The 26,773-nt window shown below is 38.9% G+C and overlaps 1 protein-coding gene across 1 annotated transcript in view; it reads right to left on the bottom strand.

Moving 5' to 3' along the window:
* Positions 1 to 26,773, bottom strand: part of FREM2 (FRAS1 related extracellular matrix 2) — a 115,548-nt gene that overhangs the window by 1,807 nt on the left and 86,968 nt on the right. The window contains exons 12-23 of the mRNA XM_054271966.1: positions 24,653 to 24,783; positions 23,597 to 23,755; positions 22,399 to 22,702; positions 20,372 to 20,503; positions 19,441 to 19,772; positions 9,874 to 10,066; positions 7,492 to 7,596; positions 6,240 to 6,367; positions 6,016 to 6,150; positions 1,575 to 1,701; positions 1,201 to 1,388; positions 370 to 516 (exon numbers count right to left, since the gene is read on the bottom strand). Coding sequence (XP_054127941.1) covers positions 370 to 516; positions 1,201 to 1,388; positions 1,575 to 1,701; positions 6,016 to 6,150; positions 6,240 to 6,367; positions 7,492 to 7,596; positions 9,874 to 10,066; positions 19,441 to 19,772; positions 20,372 to 20,503; positions 22,399 to 22,702; positions 23,597 to 23,755; positions 24,653 to 24,783 — 2,081 coding nt within the window. The remainder of the gene's footprint in view (positions 1 to 369; positions 517 to 1,200; positions 1,389 to 1,574; positions 1,702 to 6,015; positions 6,151 to 6,239; positions 6,368 to 7,491; positions 7,597 to 9,873; positions 10,067 to 19,440; positions 19,773 to 20,371; positions 20,504 to 22,398; positions 22,703 to 23,596; positions 23,756 to 24,652; positions 24,784 to 26,773) is intronic.

Here is a 26,773-nt window from a genome sequence, read left to right as displayed (position 1 = left end):
ACTATAAATGCTTATGGTTTTAATTTTTTGTCTTTGAGAAGTGAGATGAGAAGCAATAAAACAATGTTGTGCAACAAGAATCTTATTAACTTCTTAAAAGAAATGTGCAAGAATAATTTGCATAACTTCTGGTTAGCCTGTGGAATTATACAAGAGAAAAAACAAGAGTATTCCAACACAAATATTTGAATAAGTGTTCCAGATTTTATATCTAGAAGTTTCTAGGCATCTATAATTGTGTTTGATTGCCACTAAAATCAGAATAAATCTTTCTGCTGGTTTCAATTTGACTTACAGTTAACAATAATACTTGTGCAAGTGTTTCTTCCTTGGTTCAGTACTCTTGCTACTAAGCTACAGAAATCATACCTGAAACAGAGGAGTTGAGTCTACTTTGAATCCATCAGAGCCTGGCTGTTTAACTAATGGAATTGCTTCGGGATCGTCTATTGCAAGTTTTGCATTAAAAAGTACATTTCCAAAGCTTGTGGCTTGTGTCTCTGGCTGAGCTTTGTCCTGCATGGAAGGGAAAAAAGTTTGTAAAGCACAGGTTTATTTCTTTGAGAAAAAACAGTTTTAGTATTTACTTGCAATGTATAAATTGTGCAGTTTAAGCATGCTATTTTATGCAGTCTAGGGAAATACTACTACAAGGGAAAAGCTATTAGAAGCAGTTGTTGTCCCATCTGACTTGTACTGACTAAGTTGGGCATGAGGTCTGTAGTTACCTGGGGTTACTCTATAGTTATTTTCAGGAAGGAAATGAGATTATCCAAGCCAGCTTTAGATGTATTTCCCTATCCCTATGGACTACAGGGGCAATCTGAATGACTAACTTTGCATATACACTAGATTTTGGGTGGTTAAACATGAAACAAATTACAATCCCTCACTTGCATGTCTCCTAAAATTCTCTCTGTGGTCTGTGGATACAGTCAATTCAGAGAAAAAGTCTATTTTGGGATTCTAACTTAGGTCAAACTCTTACTGAAGGTAGTTCCCAGAAAGATAAAGGATAGAATCAGGAGGGAAAAGGCAAGATATTGCCTCCATCAGTTCATGTTAGCCTGGAGCTCAAGTCACAATTTGGTACTGTTGAGAACATTTTAAAGAACAGTTAGTTGGGTTTTGGATAAAAGACAAGTTAGAAAAAAAATTAAAACACATATCTCTGCATCCTGACAGAATTAGAGCACTTACCACAATCTTAAACCTGTACAGAAGGGATGGAGAATCAGCAAGGCACCCATATTCAGTATTGGATGGATTGTATTTGGGTACATATCCATCAGCTCCTGTGCACAGGAAAACCTTCTCAATGCTACAGTAGAAGGAGTCACCCAAATTCTGCACTGGGTCCACCATCACCCGACCGTATATGATATCACCTGTAAAGAGTGCACACAGCTCACATCTGATTACACTGAACACTCAGCACAGCTCTGAGGCTGAGCTAACAAAGCCTTCTCAAGAAGCTTAGTGCAACAACCACACACCCTTTACTCCTAGACAGCAACAGGATCCTGACAGTGTGGAACACAAATTAAATGTGCATGATCTCTGCACAATTATACCTTCTGAGAAAGCAACGTCACTTTCTTGCCCAAAGCCCATCGAGCCATCAGACAGCCACAGCGTCTTTTTGGAGAGGAGGAACATCTGGGTGTTCAAGCTGAACTCAGCAGCCACTGGGTCACTGACCTAAAACCACAAAAGCATAACGCTCTTCAACACGACTTTTTAATGAAACAAACATAGCATGATCTTAAACTCTTAAAACAAAGCATGATCTTCTCCCAATGTACATTACTTACCAGCTCTGCACATCTACTTGCAATAATACAGTTTAATAAAAAGATCTCCTGGTACTAGAAATATTTTATATGCAAACACCTTTGGATTATCTGCCTCTGTGATATTTGATAATATTCTAGGTTAGTTTCTTCCCACCACATTTTTCCAAATCCCAGCTAAGGAAGTGTCTAGGGAAACTTACATGTGGGGGTAACATAAGGGAAACTTTTCCCTAAAAATCTTGTCTCTGACCCATCACAGCCTGTTTTCTCTATCCCATTTTCATTCTTACACACAAGTCTCGCCTCTGCTTCTGATCATCTGCCAATATTTGAAAGCACACATTGCTGAAGGTTTATTTGCAAGTATCAGTTCTTCTAATGTGCTGCAGGATATATCAGAACATGCATGTGAAAATGCACCAAACCATTTGAACATCTTTTTATGCCAGTATCTATCTTTATATATCTGACACACAAAGCTATGGTTCTTCTTTGATTACATAGGATAAAGGATAAAATTAATCAATACTATCAGTAGCAGTTTTTCATGGGACCATAAATCAAGAAAAAAGGCTGTAGTGGTTTTGAGGCAAGACAAAGGCAGACTATAAAGCAACATGGCATAATAAAAGGGAAATTATACAGTGAATTGAAGAACTGGGCGAGCCTAAAGTTCAAAAGGATGCAAGTACCTGTGGAAATAATGCGGAAGACACATATATCCAAAAAAAACAAAGAAAAAAGAAAAAAATAACAAGAGGACACTAAACAAATTAAAAAAAGCTAACATATATATGTATATTTATGTATATATATATGTATAAGTGTGTGGACAGGAAGGAAAGAAAATGAAGAAAACATTCTTTCTGGCTCATGGACAAGGGTCCATTTCACAATAGAGTCCCAAAACTATCAAAGCAACAGGATTTAGCAAGAAAAATGTACAGCTCAAACCTTTTTATAAATGGAGTGCTACTCTCTAGAAAACGAAGCCCTAGCATCCCAGCTTTTGCAAAGAAAAAAAAAAGTTAAAAAATTCTATTCCCTTGGAATGCTTCTTTCCAAATGCCTGAAAAACAGCCCATTGTGTTGTAGTTCCACAAATACTTGATTAGTACCACTCTTTTCCAGCTGTCATATTTAGGACAGTAGTTGAAGTGTAATTAATTAAAACCACTGTTTTCCAGCTGTGTTATTTGGGACAGTAGTTTGAGCGTAATTACTTTTATGGGCATTTGAGACATTTTATATGAGAGTTCTTCGAAAACAATCTGTGAGGATCTCGTGGGTGAGAAGAGTAACTGTCAGTTTATTCTGCCTACTTGCCATATCCATCAGCTCTGCATATGGGTGATGTGGGGACTCTGCAGATCACCCATGGGATCAAAGCCCATGTAATACTTGGTACCTCAAGGAACAGAGCACTCTTGAGATTGGTCCATCCCAGGGCAACAAGTATCCTGAGTATGGAAGGGCTTCTGTCAGGAAATAGTGATATACATTGAAAGAAAGGAGATGTGGAAAAAACTGGTACAAAGCAAAGCTTGGAGGTTGAATATTGTTCTTTTTCAGGGAATTGCAGAGTGAGATGATGTTAATACAATCCTCACTAGAGTTCCAGGCTAGCTGCTTGACTCCTCAGGGGCCATGGAGAGAGGAAAAAGGAGATATGCAGGTGATACATGTCCAAAAAGGAAATGTTGAACCAGTGGGGAAACACCAAATAAATCTTGTTCTTGAGTCTTAAAATGGTTTCTCACTTGTGACCAGTGAAAACAATTATGAAGGAAATTAGAAGAAAAAGTTTCCAAGGAAATGAAAAGCCTTATATTAAAAAGCCCAAGAAAGTAATTCAGTATGGGAGATGGAGCATTAGACTAAGAATTGGGGGACACAACTCTTGTCCTGCCTCATCATTTTATCATTAGACTTTGCAGCCAAAAGTAATTTTGGTCCGGTTGTGACACATACACTCACTGATTTCAGGGAGTCACGAAGTGGTTTGGGTTGGAAGGCACATTTAAAGATTATCTCACCCAATCTCTCTGCCGTGGGCATGGACACCTTCTACTAGACCAGGTTGCTCAGAGCTCCATCCCACCTGGCCTTGAACACTGTCAGGGATGGGGCATCCACAGCTTCTCTGGGTAACCTGTGACAGTGCCTCACCACCCTCATCGTAAAAAGTATCTTCTTTTCATCCAATCTAAATACACCCTCCTTCAGTTGCCCCTTATCCTGTCACTGGTAAAGAGTCTGTCTTATAAGCCCTGTTTATATGTTGGATGGCCACAATAAGGTCTCCTTAGCTCTTTCTCTTCTTCAGGCTGAACAACCCCAAATCAGCCTTTCTTCACAGGGGAGGTGTTGAAGCCCTTTGATCATTGTTCTGGTTGTCCCTTGACCCCCTCTAAGAGATCCATGTCTTTCTAGCAGTGGGTACCAGAGGACTGGATGCAGTGGCCCTCTGCAAGGCATCAGGTGTTCCTGAGTATAAGGACTAGCATCCTTCACTATTTATTTTCTTATTTGTAAAAAAGTGGATACCAATGTTTACTCAGTTTTGCAGAATGACTAAAAAGTCTTAGAGGTAAAGTGCTTGATACTGACTACCGAATTTGTGCTATTGCACTGCTTCTTTTTTGGGCCCTGCTTTGGGACACAGTGCTTCAAACTGTGATCAGATGGAAAAACTATCATGGGCCACAGAAAGCCCAAGCCTATTTTACTATGAGTATCTCAGGAAAGAGAACTGGTCTTGGTTTGAAAATTGTTGATGATGGGGGTTTAGCTGGCCACAGTCTGTCATGTTGCTGTCATGATGCAACTTTGCATCTTAGGCCTATTTTGAATTGATGCACCTGGAACTTCCATTTACCCCTACAGTATCCATTTATTTATTCCAAGGCAGTTCTAATTCTTAGCCATAGCTTTTACTTATAGGCTACTCTCAGGTAGGAGTTAGGTCTCTTTATAGGATACTTTGCCCATTTTCCAATGACTTTTGTACATTTTTTGACCTTTATTTGAAATATCAATATCTTATTGTTTATGCTAAGATCAGGAACAAGTTGTGGGTTAGCGTTGCTATTAATTGCTTTGGAGTCCCAGTCCCCAGAAGTAGATTAGAAGTGCCAGACAAAGGCTGAAGTGCTGAACTAGTATAAATTCCCCTCACCCGTTCCATTCAAACTTCTCCAAAATGTTGAAATGTGGTTAAGCCTGAGAAGGCAGGTTTCACATCAGATCATGTATCATCCCTCTTCCTTGCCAGGACTTAATGCCCTCTCAGGAATCATCTGTTCTCCCACAGGTGGCATAATGCCAAATGAAAGCATAAAGACTGCATACATTCCCTTGTGTACTCTGGCTAAGTCAACAGAAAAGTGATTGTGTACCCCTGACTGATATGGATTTATTCTGTAAGATGATTTAATAGCATAATTTATACTATTAATGAGCATGAAACCACAGCCACACTGTTCCAGGATTGGCTGTACTAGCTCCACATAACAGAAATTATATAACTTCCTCCTTACACATCCCAAGGTCACACTAGCCCTTTTGATAACCTGGAAAGCTGGCAGTTTATGTTCTCTTAACTATCCAACATGACCCCCAGTTGTTTTTTTTTTAAACCAATGTTTTCTACAGAAGAATCCACTTCCCCTATTTTTTTCCCAGCTACAGAGCTTCACAGCTGGACTTTCTGAAAGATATGCTGTTTGCCTGTTACCATATGTTTCCATATGATCCATATTGCTATGGCTCAGATTTGTTTTAGTCACTTTTGTGAGTTTTAAAGCTAAGCAGTGTTGCCTGTCTACATTTCCCTCCACAGTCAGTGCTAGAAGTTCTGCCTTAGGACTGAATGAATCTTCCTCTGAAGGTTCCACTTTTAATACCTGAGACCTAACTCTGATTTTGTGTCAGATGAAAATCTTCTGATAATAGTTCTATACTTTCCTAATTATCTGATAAAACTATTTACTACCAAAGCTAACAGACAAAAAAAGAATTCCTAAATGTCACTATTGCATCACAGTAACTTTCCCCTAAATCAAGTTATTTAGCAGGAGAGGAGTATGTGCTCTCCCACCAATTAAGGGATGCTTTCTTTATTAGCAAGAAATTCAGTTTATAGCACTGGAACTAGAAGACCAACAAATGGGAATCAAATTAGAAAGGAAACATGACGAAGGTGTCCTTGTAAGGGTACCTGCTGGAATCGGATGTCCAGGTCAAAAGTGATGGGCTCCCTAGGATTGCAGATCACGGGCAGGCTGTACTCCTGATGTGGGGCGGTGGTGCAGGCTATCAGCTTCACTGTGTACGTTCCAGAATAGTCTCGGACCTGGGCACAGAGAGACAGGGAGCTGTGCCACCAGCATCTCAAATAACGGGCTGGGGCAGTAGGGGACAAGGTGAGGGCCGAGGTTTTACCGCGAAGTCAGACAGGAAGCTCCACTGCTGCACTGGCAGGTTGTAGGTTGGCTCGCTTCGGACGAGGCTGAGGCTGAACGTGAGGCCCGGGTGGTCAGCTGACATAACCATGGAAGTCAGAGATGAAGCTAGAAACATGCCAAAGAGACAGATTTGTCACCTTTAGTGCTTCACTGCAAACTCTCGGAGCCTGAAAAACATTCTCAATGATTCATAAATCTTGATGCCATAGCTGATGTTAATACCTTCACGGGGCATTGGGTTTGATTAACTGAAACTAAAATAAATTAAAGTCAGCTCAGCTGGGCCTCCTTGATTCTTGTTCAAGTGCCTATTCAGCTGCTGCTTTTGTACACAATGAGAGAACTGTACGAAGAATAAATTTAAGAGACCATCAAAAGAGTGAGAGTGGAATGGCAGAGATCTATAAACCCTTCTATTTTTAAACTTGTCTCTGCCTATAGGCAAAACCAAATACACTAGAGAACAGGTGAGAAAAAGTAGAAGAACCATGAAGGAATTATATAGGTTAAAAACAACTGAGTTAAACTAGAAGAGATTTTCTATTTTTTTTCTCTTCTCGCTGTTGTTCAGCAGATTTAATTTAGTTAGATATTCTTTTCCATGGCTGGCACTCATGCTCAGATTTATGTCTGTAAACCGAGTCTTACACCTGTAATTATTCTGAATAAAGGCAGTGGGGTTTAAACAGATTAAACTGCAGGAACAGGTCCTCAGCAATGACTAACTGAATGTCAGTGAGAGTGTTATATTAATGGAATCACACAATGCCCACACAAGAATTTTTCTTGCTCTCTGAAAAAGGTATAAATATCCTAGAAAAGCTTCAAGTTAGAATAGAAATTTTAATGCTAAGTTCTTAGGGCAATGTAAATAATTATAACTTTGGGGTTAAAAACATATATCTATAGATCCCTAATGGACACAATGGCCTAGATCTTCATCCTTCATAAATCAGGCTCTTGATGAAGTGGAACTATTTGCCTTCCATCAGATTAATGTGTATTTCAACAAGTTTGACAACCTGAATACAGTCATCAATGAAAAGTAAGAAATCTCAAGCAGAGGAAACATCTGTATCTGAAGAGCATAGCTTCAAAAAAAAAAAAAAACAACAAAACCCACAATCAGCTATCAGAAGCTGAAATAGGAAAAAAAAAAAAGAATAGTATCAAATTTGGGGAGGATGGCTTTATTTCTGTAGTGCTGCTAAAGGGTAGGTTACACTTACCAGGATGGGACATAACAAACAGACCATGAAACCGGGCTTCAGTCTTGAAGTTGACAACCAAGCGTCCCTCTTCACTGATGCGCATGCTGGTTGGGAACAGGGAACCTGCCAGCAGAAAACAATTATTAACAAGTCTCCTCCACTTGCAGGTGTCAATGAAGTCACACTCCTCTGAAATACCAGACCCACTCTTTCATCTACCCTTGCCATGTCACTTGTTTGGTGAGGCCTGCTGGTATTTTTTGGGTTGATTCCAGATTCTTCTCAAACAAGAACTTACGAAGAGAGGCCTTGAGATTTTGGGATGTGATACAGCTTCCAAAGCATATAGGGAACTTTCCTGAAAAGCCATGCTTTTGCATGTCACCATGGGCCCAAACAGCTGGTATAATATGCTCAGGAAAATCCACACAGCAGTTTGTGCTTGGGTTCAGGCAGCATGGTCAGCTGCCAGGGAAATCTGCAGAATGAAGACTTTTACTTTCACCAAGTATTCAAGCTGACTCCTGCCAATGAAAGGTGCTTCAGAGATGCCCTTTATCAGTGCCTCTGTGCCTACTGTGCCAAGGCAGCAACCATCAGCATCAGCTGGAGCAGCTAGCTGTGATTCCACAGCAATCTGCTCTAGGGTGCTGCTATCTGTGAAACTCCTTCTGACAGGCTTTGCATTGCTGGCAATTTTTGGCAGGAATTTTGCACAAAATACAGGCCTTATGTATTCTAATTTCAGATTACAAGATCTTGTACCCAGAAGTAGTTTACTTCTGTAGCTTTCAGCCAAGACCCTTTTCTTCTGGAGTTCAGCAAAGCTTTAGAGTTTAGACATTTCCTCCAACGCTGCCTTACAAACAGCCAGTGATGTATCACCATTCTGCTTGCCAGGAAAAAGAAGGAAACAGGAATGTTCCCCCATGAATGTGCTGGAAATTGAACACACCAATGTGAATGTATACCACCTGTACAAAATCATCTGTACCAACCATATTTCTTGTTACAATAGAAATAACTATATATTCATGTATTAATTTGGGCTTTAGAAGACCTTGACTGAATTATAGTGTTACTTAGAACTTATGTAGCACAATTATATGAATTGAGAGGCATGGAAAGAAATTGGAAACTAGTTAACCCCTCCTTGCTCAGCAAAACAACTGCTGAAAAAATACTACCCAAGTAACACTAGAATATGCTGAGGATTGTTTTGTACTGGTTGTTTTCAAAGGGAATTGAAAATATTCGGCACATCCAAAGATGTGGTCATCAGTTTCCTAAATAGATAAGTAAAAAAATTAAATATGGGAAATGGTGGCATAGATGCACAATGTAACTGCTGAGACAGAGGATTAGATCTGGTCATTATTTGGTGACTAGCACATCACATGATCTGTGGCATGTGGCTCATTCTTTAGGCATGGCATGACGTGCTTCATTCTTCATGCACTGCAGATTCCCCTTGCTGCTCCTCATTTCCTGCTCTTAACACAAGGACAGAAATGGCATAGCAATGATTTCTGTAGTTCATATACAGAGTTAGCACAAGCAAAAAGTGACTTTAGGTTCCCAGGAGTCCTGAAATTCTTTATGTACATAATTACAGCTGGTAACCTGTATTCTACCTTAGGGTGAGAAAGATGGGAAACACCTGTAGTGTAATGCTGGGAAACTTTAAGTAAATTTGCATAAAAAGAATAATGCAGCACACAGGTGTAACTATGTATTTTAATCTTGCCCATACTATGCACATACTTGCACATAGAATGTCACTATTTGTAAAAAGTAATTTAAGTTTTTAAAAGATAAATTCTGCAGTGATAGATTTCTACTTGTTGAGTAGTTATACTCATAAACATTTACTGACTGTATTTAACATATTGTAGAATGTCTCAGAATTTACTGCTCTCACACAGAGGAAAGGCTCCCATTATACAATTCTGTTTCTTTTGAATGTTTCATAACATTTTCAAAATATCATAAGTTTCTGAAACTGGCCATTCATAGTGAGAAAAAAACGGTATCACAGAAAAACTTCAGTTATTTTCATTAAAGCATAAACATCTTGTATGCTAACAGAATTTGGTTACATAATGTACCCTGAAGTTCTGAGTAGATATAAATGTTTTAAATTTTGCACAGGTACTTCAAATATAACAATACAATTGTCTTTCTTTGCAGTAAAAGAGCTGATGTTAACTTTACACGATTTTCATTAAAACTCCAGCAGACACCTGTGAGTGCTAGGAAACGACAGACTGCAATTGATAATAACGAAATTATTAAATTTGTTTCTAGTGTTGGAATGATTGAAAAACCATCCTACTGTGTGCAAACCACACTCCCAGTAACAGAGCATGAGTTATCTATGGCAAGAACCGCAGCACGCACCTTGGAGCTCTGCCTCAGGCGGGCTGCCGATGCCGTCCTTCCACAGGATGGCAGTGTCATACACGAAAGTCAGCCGCAGCTCCGACTGCAGGTCGAAATGCTGCCAGCCTCCGACGCCCACTGGAGAGTGGAAAACGTAAGAGACGTACAAAGGGACTCTCAGCGTGACATAGGACTGCACTAGGTTCAGAACCTATAAAAACCAGAATTGTATATCAGGGTTAGTGACCATGAATGGCAGCATCGCACAAGCAAGCTAAATGCTGCAGAAAGGCAAGACAGAACTTGAAATAAATACTGTGACTCAATCGAATTCTCTCTTTTTGTAAATTACAGATGAAGTGCAAAACCATGTTTCAGTGGTTTTCAGCTGAGATAACATCCCTTCAAGATTCATCTTTGTACTTCAAACTGATAAAACATAACCCACTCAATTTTGAATCATCATTTTTTTTCATTTTTTTAGTACATAAACAACACAACTACAAATGAAGACTTTAGGAATTTTTCAAGTATGCTTTTTCATTTGCTCTATAGTTATGCCTTAACTAACTCTTTTGTTTATGTTCTTGTTACTATCAACTAAGAAACTCTTCTGGAAGATGCTGAAATTGCTGGAATATCATTGCCAGACTGAGTCCTTGGACTCTACTTAGCCACCTCTGGAACTCTTTCTTCCTTTGTGCATGGATAATAGGTAACATGCTGCATGCAAACACAGAAATCATACTGTTCTTCACTGTCTGGAAGAGCTAAAAATAACAAGCAAGCTGATATGGATTTAAAAATAGAGCCTTTCTTTATACATTGGACCAAACAATTGTGCTGTAATTATGAAAGAATTACATATTCTTTATAGATATATATACATATTATGAAAAAAGACAAGAAGAATAGTGTCAGTAAACTGTCACCTTTTAAGATAGCTCTTACATGATACACAGATCTAAGCCTGTTTGAAGGGACTTCGTGTTTACGTTTGGTTACAAATATTTTGTCACTCACATATCTCTAATGAAATGTTCAATCCAGATCCTTTTAGACCATTCTGTATTTTCTTAGAAATACATGGGAGGAAAGACATTGAGATCATCTCCCAGTGGGAAACTTTTCAAAGTCATAAAAGCTGTTGAATTCTGATTTAGTTCCAACAGAAATTCCATATATAAATTTGCACATCTAAACATTTCCCTGATTACCTTACATCCTTTTTAAGAGTGTTTTCAAATCAAAATTCTCCAGCATTCAGGGAAGTTTACAAGGAAGCTGGGTTCAACCAGAAGCAAGTCAAGGTGCTGAATGAACATTGCTTTACACTTTGAAATGCCTGACAGAACCTTTACTTATATAATGTAACCACAAATTTACTGCTTGCACTCACTAAATACTTTGACCTAATTAAGGACTTCATAAAGGCAAATGTTCGTAGTTGCCGCAATTCACTTTCACGTGTGACTTTCCTTGATCTGCACTTTGTGCTAACAAAATGTTTTTGACTTATATTGTTTGACTCATTCCATAATACGTGCTAGCATTTAGATAGTAGTCATTTGGAAACACACAGTATCACAGAATCAAACAATTTTAGGGGTGGAAGGAAGCTCAGGAGATCACCCAGTCCAGCCCACCTGCCACTCAGGGTCACCTAGAGCAGGTTACACAGGAACATGTCCAGCTGGGTTTTGAATGTCTCCAGAAAGGGAGACTCCATGACCTCACTGGGCAGCCTGTTCCACTGCTCTGCCACCCTCTTATGCTCTTTCCCATGTTGTGGTAGAACTTTTTTGTTTAAGTTTATGGCCATTGCTCCTGGCATCACTGAAAAATAAAACACTAACACAGACTGAAAGATGAGAAACTGGAGTTGTAGATTATATTAATGCTTTGTTGGTTTTACATAAACAAAATCAAGAACTCCTATTTGGAACAGAAGAAAAAAGTTCTCTCTCTATATTAGATGACTAATTAAAGTTAGACAAAAATATTCTTATTTAGTACCATTTAAGTTGCAGATTTATCTTTGGGATACCTGCATGAGTATCTGAGCAATTATTTTGGACACAGATTCACTAGCTTGTTCCAAATAACAACATGATATTCTCACTTCTATTAAAAAAAATAGCAATGATGCAGCTCTCAAGTGTCTTATGGTTTGCCCTTGATTCAGGGGTAGCCTCAAAAATTTGTCATTTCCTGGACCAGTATCAAGAACTGAATGAATATATTTGATTGTATAAAATATGTATTACTATTGTAAGGTCATCCCAGACAAACTGTGTTGGCTTTTCTCTCTGCCTTTTTGTTCTATATCTGGATGCTGTACAGTAAGAATTAGATACTGAGGTCAGAGATCTGAAATTTAGTTTGCTCATAAGGAAGAGATAAAAGTATGTGGAACAGGATTTAATATATGCCCATTATTTTTTTAAATAGAAGCATACATAATGCTTAATGATAAAGTAGAGGACTGGAATATCAAAGTGAGAATTTAATGACCTTGAGGATTAGAATAATAGCAGTGAGATGAAATCTTATAGCTTAAAGTATAAGGTAATAGAAACCAGTCACAGGGATTTCTGTAGAAATGAAAGACATTCATTAGACACAATAGAGGGGAAAGAAATTTTGTTATGCCAGTTGATCACATCATAACTATGACCTTCCTACCCTCTCCATGTGCTATGATCCTAAGATAAACTGAGGAATGGGGTGGAAATTAGAAGCATGCATGCCATTATACAGAGCACTACTGAGAGCTTATCTGGAACAGCTTTGATCATCCATGCTTGAAAAAGTCTAATTTGCATTGTAGACTGCAGAAAAAGAAATCAACATAATCAGAGGAATGGAAAAAACTATCTGATGAGAAGAGTCTAAAATAGCAGTGTTGTTAGGCCCAGTACAACAAAGGCTGAGAGGGAGTAAGAATGCAGCCTATGTACATCAGGACACTAAGTGCAGAGAAGGGCCACTGATGATGAAAGATAGTGCTGACACGGGAGCAAATGGCTGTAAGATGGCCATGACAAACACAGCCTGGAAACCAGAAGAGTTTCCAGCCCTCAGTGTGGTGGCACTCTGCAAGAATAGTGAGCCCGTGGAATCCTGTTGGGTTTCAGATTAAGTTTACTAGTGTTGGAATGACATTATATAGACTTGAGGCAGAGGCTTGGATAGGGTGATCCACAAAACTCCTTCTAGCTCAGTACCTTATGACACACCAAACTAAAAAATCCACCCCTCATTACAAAGCTTTTCTTGGTTTTCAATGTATCATTGGCTCTTCATGTATACTTTACATAAAACAATCCACTAATGAGGTTTGTAAGCCACATTTTGGGGTTTTCTTGCATCCATTTAATAGGATCATAGTGTTAGAGACCTCAACTTATTTGCACTGGTCAAAATCTAGTAGCAGGATCCCTTTTGGGGCAAGTCTGCCAGGAACACTGCTCCTTTGACATATTACCCCTGCTCTGGGGAGAAATCTGAAATCTCTCCATTTCTAGGGCTGTAGAATTTAAAAGGTTCTTCCCTTTTAGCAAAACCTGCAAGAGGTGTCTGGGCAGCAGAGCTGCTTGCCTCAGCCTAGGAATTTATTTGTGTACTCATGTGCTTCCATCAGTACTGCTGCCCTTATGTGTGATTCATGGCATGGATGAGGGAGGAAGAATTTGTTGTGAAAAGCTCCTTGAGTTTTTATGCACACAAACCCTTCTACAGGCACTCATGGATTTGCAGGTCTGGAGGCAAACCTACAACACTGATAGTCAGAGAATTACTGAATAAATGATTCTCTCTAATAGTAAATGAAAACTTTTAAGAGCCTCTCATTCCTACAAGGGGGACTCTACCCTTCTATAGGCAGAACAGAAAAATCTCAAGACACCATATATGAAAGGATCTTTTTGATATAGTGAAAATAAAATTAAGAGGAAGTCAACTGCAGAGGAAAGCTGTGTCAAATTGAGCAGACACTGCCCTACCCCCCAAATGAATCGATGGAATGTGTTACACAGATGAAGGAGTTTGACTTCTCCAGCCCTCCTAATAATGCTGTTTAGACCAACATGAGAAAACATTCTTTCCATTGAGTTATCTTTCTTTTCCAGTACTTCATGCAAAGCCTATTGGGAGTAGCCAGCTGTTCATTTTATATCTCAGTGTGACACTGATGAAACCAAAAGGGTGACTTAGAGCTGTATAAGTGTAGATCAGCTTAGCTGCTGTGGACAGACAGGACAGGTGCACTATGTATCCATGCATCCTATGCACAGGAGATTTAACCAGTTACACAGAAAAAAATTACATTCAGTAACATTGATTTTAAAGAATAATAAGTGGGTATGAATTTTAGTCTTCTGATACCAGGGGAGAAATACAGACTACAGCTACACAACAGATGAACTGGGGAAATTCTGTCTCATACTTCATGACAATGCCAGGTCTGGAGAGCCTGAGGAGATAGAAGACAAAAATTGTTCCAAGGAGGGAACAGACTCTTACAGATAATATCTGGAAAAAATTAGATTAAAAATCGTCAAACCTCAAAATTCACATGTGTGAGAGAAGAACATGATTTATACATTGATCTAAGAAATAGAGCTTCATACTTTTTTTTTGTGAAATAAATTATCACAGATCATAAGGTCAGGTTTAGAATACTGAATTAAGACTTAGTAAGTATTAATGGAGTTTCTATACGTGTTTTTCTTTTCTTCCCCTTTCAGATGCAATCTGTCAAATTTCATTAAGTAAAATACACAATTATTTTGAGAATTTGTCACATAGAATATTTAAAATAAAGAATTATTTTCAATAAAGGGTTGGTGTCATGGACTCTGTTCTACATTTATACCATGCTTTATTTAGCTGGCTTACATTTCCAGAGGGCAGAGCTTGTCAGTGTATGTGTGTGTGCACATTGATAGTACTGATTAAATTAGACAGTAGAAATAACACAAGTTTGTGTTTTATTTTGTGTATCTCAATGCAACAGGCTTTATAAGAAAATTGTATTTTTATTCTCCAAATTATTCCATGTCTCATCTTCTATTGCATTTACTTGTGATGTCTGTGAATTTGAGTCACGCAAGTTTAACAATGTTATCAATTAACTGTTTACACAATGTCAGTATGGCAAAACTAAGATTTGGCCCTAAGAAGACACTCAGACAGGTAGGTCACAGGTGAAATGCAAAGCAGGTTTATTTAAAGAAGTCTGAATGGAGAAGAGAATGCAATACAGCCTTGAAATGCCAGTCCCTTGAAAAAATGTAACCTCTGACTTTGTTACACAGCGGGTGCATTCACTTTAAAGTTTTTTATTCTTTACAGCTTACTAAATGCACGTTTGCAACTAGAGAAAAAAATGTTTGTCTTTTAAAGAGGTTCCATGTCAAGGGAATATGTGTTGCAGAGTTTCCTTAAACTTGACTAGATTCGCTAAAGTGAATATAAAAATCTGAAAACAGACACTTCTGTCTGTTTGAATTTTACAACATCTAGTAAGATTTTCAGAATAGGTGAGTTTTCACCCTAAAGTACAATTTTGGTAAAACTAGTTCCTATAAAGCTGGAAATATACTTTTTCTGTGTAATAAAAACCCTCTGCAGGCTGCCTTGTATAAGGTGCAGCAGTACATGAGTGATTTCAAAACCCGTTCGCAGACGGGAAATGCTCAGCGCCGTAACATGCGTAGCATAAATGTGACCTGAACATATTGGAAGAAAGACATTTTCAGCTTGGGCCAAAAAAAACTGGTTGTTGAAGAGAAAAAAGTGAACTGTTCAGCCATAATCAATTACCGTCGTTTCAAGGTATAAAGCTATACATTCGAGTATTTTACTACATGTTCTTCACATTCTTGCTCCTATAAAAGACCCGATTAACGAGCTGTCATTAATAAAATTAGTTTGAATGGTAATTTCCTTGCTTCCCTATTCCAAGTCTGGCAATGGACTGAAACTATGGAAAGCAACATCCATATATAAATACTTGGCCAGAATCATACAGAAGCCTTCAGATGCCAAACTGCCTGGCTATAGCAAACAGGTATAACTGCAGGAAATGGGATCAAATGATACTTCAAACTCCATGAAATAAGCGTAGGCCAGTACTTCAGTGTACACTTCATTAAAGTATGGTCACTTGCTTGGTTTTCACTCATTTTTTCACTTCTTTCATGAATATCTGTCATTGTTTTAGAACCTGTGTTGGGAGAATGTGAGATGATGTAGTACTTGACTCTCACAATGTCCCCATGAAGTAAAACCCAATCTTTGTTAGATGTTTAAAAATACTGGAACACGGCCCTCAAATAGGAGAGTTCCCCTTTTTTAAGGCCTATACATATCCAAATGTAGACACTGAATTTTAGACTGTGACTGCAGGTTGTCCTAAAGAAAACTGTTAATCATCAAAGGTGAGCTTAACAAGTACAGAACTCTAATCCAAATTGATTAGCTCAATTTAAAGACAAGCAGGTCTTTAATTTTAGGTAGAAGTTCTTTAAACTGCCCATCTAAGTCCATGTTTAGATACATAAATTACTGGTTTTTCAGTTTTGGGCAGACCCCAGGAAGAAACCGTCACGCTGCACACTGAAAGGAGTGCTGCATCTAGCTCACACAGGGTTTGCTCATGCACAGAATAATTGAGAAACAGAGTGGGTCACAATCAAAAGGCCTCAAAGGAAAAAAAAAAAAAAAAGAGAAAACTAAGACCTTCTCTGTATGTATTATGACAGTTCATGAGTTCATGGGAACTGGCCAAGACAGCTGCAGCCTTCAGCAAACACTAGGAGCTGTGCCAGAAGAACTGCACCAGCTGCAGGTCTCCTACCTCACTTCTTGCTTACTAAAGTTCATCTTCTTCCCCTACCATACCAGGAGCTCCCATAAAGTGAAGGCCCACATCATTTAAGATATTGCCAGTTCTTTCTGTGAAATCTCTCTGTCTGAATCAACATGGCTGTCTTTGTTTGACCACACAGGTACTGGAGAACTAGAATCAAGAAACAAAATGTTGAGCCTAAAGTTCTAGCCAAAGTATCTGGTAAATTCAATATATTAAATTTGCAGTGGTAGCAGGATATGGTAAGAGTGTTTTTGTTATTTATCTGTTCTGTCTGTACAATAGAATTTGGGCTTCCTTTGTCTGCTAAAAAAATGGTGAAAACCATAGCTGCCAGCTTTCCTCTCACAGAAGAGGATTATTAATTGTTCACTGAAGGAGAAAAAAACAACAATGGTGACAACCACAGAGATAGGGCACTGACTGCCTCCCCTCTCAGCTGGAGGGGTCATGTGAAGATAAAGACCAAACCTGGAGAAGAATTAAATGGAGGTGGGGAAAACAGGGAGGGCAGTGAAGCGCACACTGGCTGCAGGGAAATGCTTCACCGCTAGAAGTAATTCAGCTTGATATTTCACTTAACATACTGTAAACCTTTTTTCCATAACCTAGAAGGCACTAAAGTATTACTTCAGCTGCAGTTTCATGGCTCTCACAGCTCATGTTGATCCCTCTCTGCTTGTAAACAAGTACATAAAGTACATAATACTTCTGAAGCCTCAGGAAAGTACAGGTCACTTCTCTGGCCACATTGCCACTTGTGCATGTCCTCCAAAACTGAATATACAGGTTCTTCCAATTTACTAAAATATTGGAATGGTACTTATTTTCTCCTCTGTTTATACTAACATAGAGATAAATAGGTTTTATTTAAATACATATTTGTCTAAAGCAGCTATTCAGCCTTTTGTCTAAAGGACACAAAAGTATTTAAAATGGATTCATACCAGATCTTCCTTCCTTTTCACTGAGGGAGAAGTGGCTTGCATAGCTTCAGATGCAAGCTTCATACAGATGCTTCAAATTGTACGTGCTTATGATTGCTTTGTATGGGAAATAAGAATTTGTGGTTGCATATTGCCTGGGCATAAGGAGACAGTCAAAGGAATGATGAGTCAAAGAAATGAAGAAATGAAAACATTCTAAGAACAGTGAAGACTAGCATAATTTTTATCTTGTGGGAATGTGCAAGGTTTACATCCCACACTTGGATGGATGCCTTCCCTTTCTCTCTGACAGCTTCACAGACCTCATGGAATGCACCTGTAGGAGGACCTGCTTTCAGCAGAGGCCAAGCCCAAGCAGAGCATGGACAGTGAGCTTCCAACACGAAGGCAGAGACCTTGAACTCGTCTCTGTAAAAGACAAGGTACAAGAACTGACAAAGCAGTGAGATTACATATCCATCAAGGCCTTGGTATCTGAGACGGGCAGAAGCTCCATTTTGTTCTCATCTTCTGATTTTGAGTATATAATCTCTAGTTAAGAGGGGCAGAATGTAAAGAAGTTAACCACATGCTAAAGAGATCCTAGTGCAATTTCTTGTCCAGCAAACTGACTATGATTACTGTGAACACCCATTGAGTTAGGTGGACTTTAGGCATGTAATTATAACAAAATAAAAAAAAAAAAATCAGTTTATCTAATTAGATATCTGTATGTCCATTGATGACTACACTTTTAGTAGTAAATTAGCTCTGTTGCTGCACATGCTTATATATTTCTGTGGGCAATGACACATTTTCCATACCTGCTTTATGCCATTTGGGAAAATGGCATAAAAAATAAGAATTTGTGCAAATAAATCTACTGAGGTCTCATAGTAGATGGATCCCTGGCAAAATATCAAAAGAGCAGAGAAATGATGGCCATTTCACAAAGCAGGCTCACTCTTTTCATAGTTGTTCAACAAGGAATTCTAGGGTACCAGAACAGTGAGTTAGTTGTGGATAGACTCTGATATGAATCCTTCTTGCAGCTGTAGGATTATTCCCTGAATATATTTTTCTGTACATAAACCTCATATTTACAGCCACTGTACTCCAGAGCCTGAGCAGGCTTATATAGTAATTACACAGAGAAGACCCAGGGATTCATTTCACTGTCACTGCTTGAGAAGAAATCCTGCACCCTTTTCTTTCCACATTACTATGGATTTCTAGAAATAATTTTCTTAAGTATACCTGAAGTTCTCTCCAATCTCTTGCTTTTAACTCCCCAACCAGTTTCACAGCTCTGTTCTTCAACCATTCCATATTGGCAGCTTTTTTTTGCTTCCTGAACAAGTAACTTTCTGCTGGGTAAGGTGAGAGCACTGTGCTGTCTGCACTGATGGGTCATCTTACCCAGTGAACAAGAGATCAGCAAAGCCAAGCCGCTGGTAGAACACTGCAGTCCATTGCTGTCAGCAAGAACTCTCTCCACCATGTTTTAAAACTGCTTTCTAAGACATACCACAATGAACATTAAATAGTTATCACACATCTATGTGCTAAAAGTAATTCTTCAAAAGGCCTTCATTTTAAGAAAAGACTAAGTTGGCTCACTGTACAGTAAAAGGGGGATTTGGTTTGCTCTAAAACACCCCAGAACTGTATTGTGAGAAAATCATAACGAATTTCATGCAGAACAAATGATTCTCTTATTTCTAGTAGCACAGATGTATTCTGAGGGAAATATTTTATTACAAGAATACAGTACAAAACCAATACCTGCCCATCTGTGCCAATGGTGCCTCCACAGTCTGTGAGGAGCTCGGACATGTCATAGTAGCTACTGAACTCCCACAGGCAGGCCTCCAGGTTCAGGTTGCGGTAGAAGCGCAAAGTGTTGGAGCCTCTGATTGCTGGGCTGTACTGATAGGGAATGGTCTCTCCAATCACATCTGGATTCTTGGTAGTGTCAGTTAAAAAGCCATGGTGGGTCTTCACTTCTGTGTAATCCAACAGGTTGGAGCACTTGTGGTTTCCAACTCTAGTTCCATCAGGGCTAAGTGTCAGCTCAAAGTTGGAGAGCTCTCTTGTAGAAATAACAGGCAGCATGCCTAAAAACAATAATTTATAGCACTATCACTACATGTCAGTTATCAGACCTCCTTAATTTAGCCAGACTTTGTTAAACACTAAGCATGTTATGCAGTGCTTTTGTATTTTGTACTTAGACCAATTACTATAGTCCAGAATTCAAAGAAAGTTGATATGCTAAGTATGAATGAGAATTTTACCCACAATAACTGTCTGTATACTACGAAAAGACAAATAAAATATTTCTAAACATATTAATATTTAGATATATAAGAATATACAACATATTATTAATTAACAAATAGTGTGAATAGTAATTAAACGGTATATTTCTATGCACTTCAAAGGAGCTTTACAAAGCTTAGGTCTAGCCCAATTGATGTAAATTATGCAGTTAATCAGAAAATGCTATTCTTCACATCATAGACTATGTACCAATATAGTATCTTATGTGTCTTGTTGCAAACTGCACTTATTAATTCATAACATTTTTCTTTGGTCCTACTGTTAAAAGATTATGTTATTGACTTGTCTGTTTAAAATGACCTGACCAGTAAAATAGTTCAAATAACAGCATGTTCTATAGGTTCTCCTAATTCCACATCTGATTTTCTCATACCATCAATATGTGGCATTGTGACTGTCAGTTTGATGAGGTTGGCATAGTCAGGATCTTCTGGGCCAGTGTAGCGCAGTTTGGCAGAGAATGGCTCTGCTCCAACTACTCCTGATATACGAGGCTGACAAAGACCTGGTGGAAAACAGAGAAAACAACCTTACTTTATGTCCATAGGACACAATCTATACTTTTCTTTCCACTATTTAAAATGTACTTTTCTTCCATGGTGCAGGTATTCAAAACAACGAGACTTTTCTTCAATGACAGATAAATACTTTGAGAAGTATTCTCCAGAGGTTTCAACAGGAATTTACTCAAAACAGGATTCAAATAGAAATGATTACTCAATAACAGGATCACATTTTCAGAACAAGGTGATGATATTGCATTAGTGTCTTTTCAGTTGCATGTGTCAAACTTACTTGCAAAGCCAGTGCCAAGCGCCATGCTTTCTTACAGAGGTCTTCAGAGGCATATGTTTTAATTCCTCCCACCATCCTAGGTTTTATGGAAGATACCTGACCACTGTTCGGTTGGTTTTGGCACTGGATTGAAGTATGCAGTGATATGTCCTCACAGAAATTCATGAGTCTCCTGATCCACCATTAACAAAAGTGTAGTTAGAAAGATTGTGTCACAGGATATGTAGAAATATTCTGCTTAGACTACAGCCAGCTCCAAAGCTGGATCAAGTTGCTTAAGGCCTTGTTAATTTGAACTTTGAATTTCTCCAGGAAAGGGGAATGTGTAACTTATTTTGGAAATCCTTTCCAGTGTAAGTTCCATGCGTTCCAGTATTAGTCCAAGTTTGTAGAACCAGAAAATTAGGTTTGCAATCATGTGATCTGAGATGTATGCAACTTGTAGTTGCATAGTTCAATGCAGCAGTGTCTGCATTCTAGTCACTTTGTCATGTGATGGCCAAAGGATTGCAAGGTACAAATGTGGAAAATCGAAACAGTCCTCTTTGCCCATTTGTAAGGAGTTTCAAGAAAAGAGGAGGCAGGGCCCTCCTCTTGGAGAGCTTACTAGCTCTGGAGGCCCCAGTGTTGCTCAACACCTCCAAGTACAAAATTTCTGTTAGGACGAAACAAATTTCTTTTCCGCACATGACAGCTTTTTGGTTGGTTGGTTTGGTTGGTGGTGGTTTTAGTTTTGTCTTTATTTTTTTTTTTCCAAAAATGTAAATTACATTGCTAAAGAGACTAAATACTTTTTTTTTTTTGCACAATCTAAATTCCTTTTGAGAGTTTGGTCTATGCACTGCAGGTCAGGCATCTTCAAAATGGAAAATATTCAGGATTTTTGTAGCTTGCTTTGATCATTGCACTTCTTTCCTTCCACGTTACAAGTTAGCTCAGGTACTGGAAGTAATTTATGCATGACAACTCAGTCCTGAGCCTGAGTTAATGAGCTCTGCTAATTTGTCAAGTGTAATCCAAATAACGCATTATTGAACTAACAAAGCCAGTCTGTTTCACGTAACAAGAAGGATGCATAATTATGAATGCTTTGACCAGGGAAAAATTTTGTCCATGCCCTGTTATTGGGCTCCGTTGCTTTAGTCTTTAGTCAAGGAAGGCATCAATTCTCAGGTATCCAGTGAGACCTGAATGCCAAATGAGATTTTGCTTCTGGCTAGGCTTTGATATGCCACTCCCATGTGGGTTCTTCAGTGCCTAACAGGAGCTGAGACTGTACTGCATCATTACTGCAGCTGAATTCAAAAGTCAACAGAAACCAGGTTTCACTAATTTAATTGCCTGTTACATATTGTTCTCATGAACATACAAGTTTGCTATGTGGATTATTATTTAAAGACATGGAGAATTAGGAGAGAGGAAAAACTTTTTCTTTATACAATGCTTTGCAGTGTCAAGACAGTTTTTGCACCACCTCTATGAACAGCAGAAGAAAAGCTGATGTGGTGATGTTAAAACACCTGACCATGTAACCAGCTTTTGTTAGGGCTGAATTTGGGATCCAAAAGAGACTTGTGGATCTTGCAGTAGGTGATGATGCCTTACCTTCTGATGTGCTTATAGTGACAATAGGGCTCATAAGCTCAAGACCCTCATTCCCATCTGAATTCACAGCTCGAGCTGCACATTGGACACGAGAACCAGCTTGGAAGTAAATGGAGTCGAGTGTAATCATCTTAGAGGAGGTGAAGAAGGTGTCAAAGTCAACCTCCTTCATGGGGCTGGTCACGCCATCGGGGCCCGTGGGGGCACTCACAAGCCAGCGGTACCGCGTCAGGGTATTGTTGATGCTCTCACTGGCACAAATAGAGCCAGTCTTGTCAAAGTCCTCGTACTTAGGATTACAGGCCTGCAGAACAAGGCAGATGTGCTAAGAATTTATTTGCTTCACAGCAAAGGAATTTCAAGTCATCAAGAGTCACAAAACTCAACAATATGGAACTGACAATCCCACTAAATCTTATAAGAAATCACCTTATTTAGACAGTGATGGATTTAGCACAGTTAGAGTACATTAAAAGGCGTATCTAATTATGCTTACTGAAATAAAAAATATTATTTAAAATTGATTTATAGGTGAAAACGTGGCATAGCTATGAAAGCACAAACTACACCCCCATGTACTACTTTAATTTTAATTTGTCCCTTTGATCTAATTCTGCAAATACACTTTGCATTTAAAGACTTATTTTCTTTGATTCTTTTTTTATTTGGAAAAATCATTCAACTTGTGATATTCCTGTGCAAAAGGAATGTGTGGAAAACAAATTGAAGATGGACAAATCATTCTTCAAGGTATATGAATATTTATGTAAACTTTTCAGTTGCAAAACTACCAGTGAAAAAAATGAAAGAAGCCTGTATTTCCTTCAGTACTCATTTTACAGTCTGTGGCACTCATTGAAAACAATGGCTCATCTGTTATCTCCAGTGACATTAACTCTACAAATTAAGGCAGGATAATGCAGGAAATACTAAGGTCATGCAATCACAGACACAGTATCAATATTGCACTATTCTTAGTGAGGAACAAGTGAAACATCTTTCTATGCTTTTTCTCCTCCTGAAAATGGATTCATTACCCAGACAAATTAGATTAGCTCTAAGGATATTTCTAGCTAGAACTAATATATGTGACTAATATGTGTGACTCATCACCATATGGATTGATACTGGGTGTATAAAATCCACTGAACAAAATCCATATACTGATTTTGTTCCATTTTTCCACAGAGATACTCACTGTGATACAGATGACAGGATAGCCAGCAATGGGACTGGTTCTGTCTTTGGCTTTAGAAGTATCATCATATATCAACAGAGATGCAACTTGAGGGACAGAGGGAAAGGTGACATCTGCCATGCTGTTCATTTCTTCAATGTAAACAATGGCCTTGGCTGTCTGACAATGAAAAATACAGAAACAGTTCTCTGTGAAAATGCAAATAAACAAGCTGGACCTCGATCAGAGTATGTCTAGCCTTCAAAACATTTTTCCAAAAGAAGTTCTATAACCTCAACTGGATGAGCTATTGAGAAAGGGTTGAGGCACCAAAAGTACACTGCAGAATGTCAAAGGAAGAGCTAAAATGAAATTTTTCTTTTCAGAACAGTGACGATCCCTTGACTACCTGCTTTTTTGTTATCACTTCAGTACTCTGGTAGAAGCCCCTATGTGCAGTATATGCTTTAAAGCCTGGTGGAAATGGGGTGTTTGTCATCAGCAAAGGCTGTGTCTCTTCTGTCTGGCTGTCTGGAGTCAGACTATATGTGGTGTGACACTGCTGAAGCAGACAGGGACTTTCAAGCACATTTTATGCCATATCAGAGGAGTATACTGTTTGAATTAAAAGTATGCAAGATACAATGCTAAATAACAAGAATGTGTGGCTATTTAATCTTACACAATAAGAATAGTATTAACATGATTTTGACAGTAGAAGTCATATTTCACCTGAAATTACTCTTTTCACAACACAGAGGTTGTATTCCCAGAGAGTGTTTCTGAGAGGACATCAGTTTCTAAAACTGATTATATGAGCAGAATATGTCTGGAATGATACCCTGAAGACTGCAGTCTTTCATTGACTCTGTTGCCCCATCAACATCATTGTCTTGACAACAAACTGTTTTGATTAGGTGTTACTGTGACAGCTGGGATGTCCTTTTTGTCTTTTTAATATACAAGCCAAGATGGTGAGAACAAATCTTAAAAGAAGAGTAAAATGATGAGCCAGAAAATAAGTAAGAGGTCTGTTTACCAGATTTTGTTGTTCAGGACTTTGCATGAACTTGTTACCTGTATTTCTGCAACCATGTTCTCATCAGGCTTCAGGTGGACAGTGAAGGCTTCTCTCATCTCCCTTACTCCATCAAAGAGAACTTCAATCTCCACAAAGTGCTGTGTTTCACCCTCCTTGAACTCAATTTCTGAAAACATGAGAGACTTAAAAATAAATCTGTTGATCATAACAACCTTTGATTCTAGGCCCAGCCATGAGAGATGGCAGTTAATACTCACTTTTCAAATTACAGATGTTTGCAAATATAGTTTAACCTATTTGATGCCACAAATAATAATAATGAATAGCAGTGGACACGTGTAGAAATCACTGAAAATAAGACATAAATCAAGAGATTTGCAAAGCTCAAGATTCAGTCTAATGGATCTTAATGTTTTGAAAATTATCTGTGACTAATTACATAAATGTTGGTAACCTATGTGAATGACCAAAAGACCGAAGAATTCTAAATAAATGGTATCCAACAAAATGCAATAAATACAATGGTATATACCAAAAATAAGGTACAAAGCTGTAGCTCCACAAGAGTATTGTATTTTGAAAACCATTGTCTCTGAAAAAATATCCTAAGTCACTGTGATAAAAAGTTCAACCGTAGCTGATTGTATTTGGTTTGTGTGGCAAGGCTTTGGTAGTAGGGAGCTATAGGGGTGGATTCTTCAAGCAGCTGCCAGAAGCATCCTCCATATCTGACAATGCCAGCTGGCTCCAGGATGGACCCACTGCTGGTGAAGGCCAAGCCCAGCAGTGTCAGTGGTAGTGCCTCTGGGATTACAGATTAAAGAAGGGAAAAGACTGCTGAAGCCCAGCAGCTGGGAAAGAGGAGTGAGAGTATGTGAGAAATGACTCTGCAGGCACCAAGCTCAGCGGAGAAGGAGGGGCAGGAGATGCTCCAGAAGCCAGAGCAGAGATTCCTCTGCAGCCCCTGGTGCAGAGCCTGGTGATGCAGGATGTGCCCTGTAGCCCATGGGGGCCGATGGTGGAGCAGAGATCCACCTGCAGACCGTGGAGGACCCATGATCAAGCAGATGAATGCCCAAAGGAGGCTGGGGCCCTGGGGGAAGCCTGCAGTGGAGCAGGCTCCTGGCAGGACCTGTGGCCCCAGGAAAGAAGAGCCCACAGTGGAGCAGGTCTGCTGGCAGCACTGGTGACCTCCACACTGGAGCAGTTCATGAGGAACTGCAGACCACAGGAAGGACCCATAGTGCAGTTTTTGAAGAACTGTTTCCAGTGGGTGTGACCTCTTGCTGGAATAGGGAAGAGTGTGAGGAGGAAGAAGCATCAGAAATAACGTGTGATAACAAGATTGCAACCCCCATTTCCTCGAGCCAGTCAGAGCTAAGGAATGTGGGAGTGAAGCTACCCCAAGAGAAGGGAGGGGTGGGGAGGAATGTCTTATTTCTCATCACTGTGCTCTGGTTTGATTAGTAAAAAAAAATGAAACTAATTTTCCCAAGTTGAGTCTTTTTTCCCCATGCTGATAACTGGTAAGTGATGTCTCCCTCTTCTTATCTCAACCCATGAGCCTTCTGCCATATTTTCTCCTCCGTAGCTGAGGAGGGGGAGTCATGGAACAGCTTTGGTGGGCACTTACTGCCCAGCCAAGATCAACCCACCCCACTGACTATGTTAGGGAGTACTATGATCCTTGACTGTATTAACTACTAAAGAAATAAAAAGTACAGAAACTATTTAACATTTGTGCCTGGAAAGCGTGAGAGTGATAATAACCAAAATAATAAGTGCATTTCTAATATTTAAAGGATGTCAAATTTACTTTGAAGATGTACAGAAATAACCAAGAGAAACTTCAGACTAGAAGAACTTGTAGATAGTGATGTTCTCACTGGTATATAGAAACACCACCATAATCAAAATATACCAGGTGATAAAGACCTCTGCACTCTAAAGGGACAGGCACAAAAAGCAGGAGTGCATTAAAGCTGAAATCTATATGGGAAATAAGGCACAGTTAGGTGATAGAGACTGATCAGTAAAGCAAAATGCTAAGAAACACTTCCTCTCCAATATATCTAAAGGATATATTTTCTCCAACCAAAGTTATTTGGATCAATACAGAAATAATTTGGGAAAACTGGGACAATTTTGCAATCCAC

The sequence above is a fragment of the Melozone crissalis genome, unplaced genomic scaffold (assembly GCF_028551555.1).
Source record: "Melozone crissalis strain CALT ecotype California unplaced genomic scaffold, PUWL_Pcris_2 ptg000013l_1, whole genome shotgun sequence".
Classification (NCBI taxonomy): Eukaryota; Metazoa; Chordata; class Aves; order Passeriformes; family Passerellidae; genus Melozone; species Melozone crissalis.
This window is presented reverse-complemented; position numbering and strand designations above follow the sequence as displayed.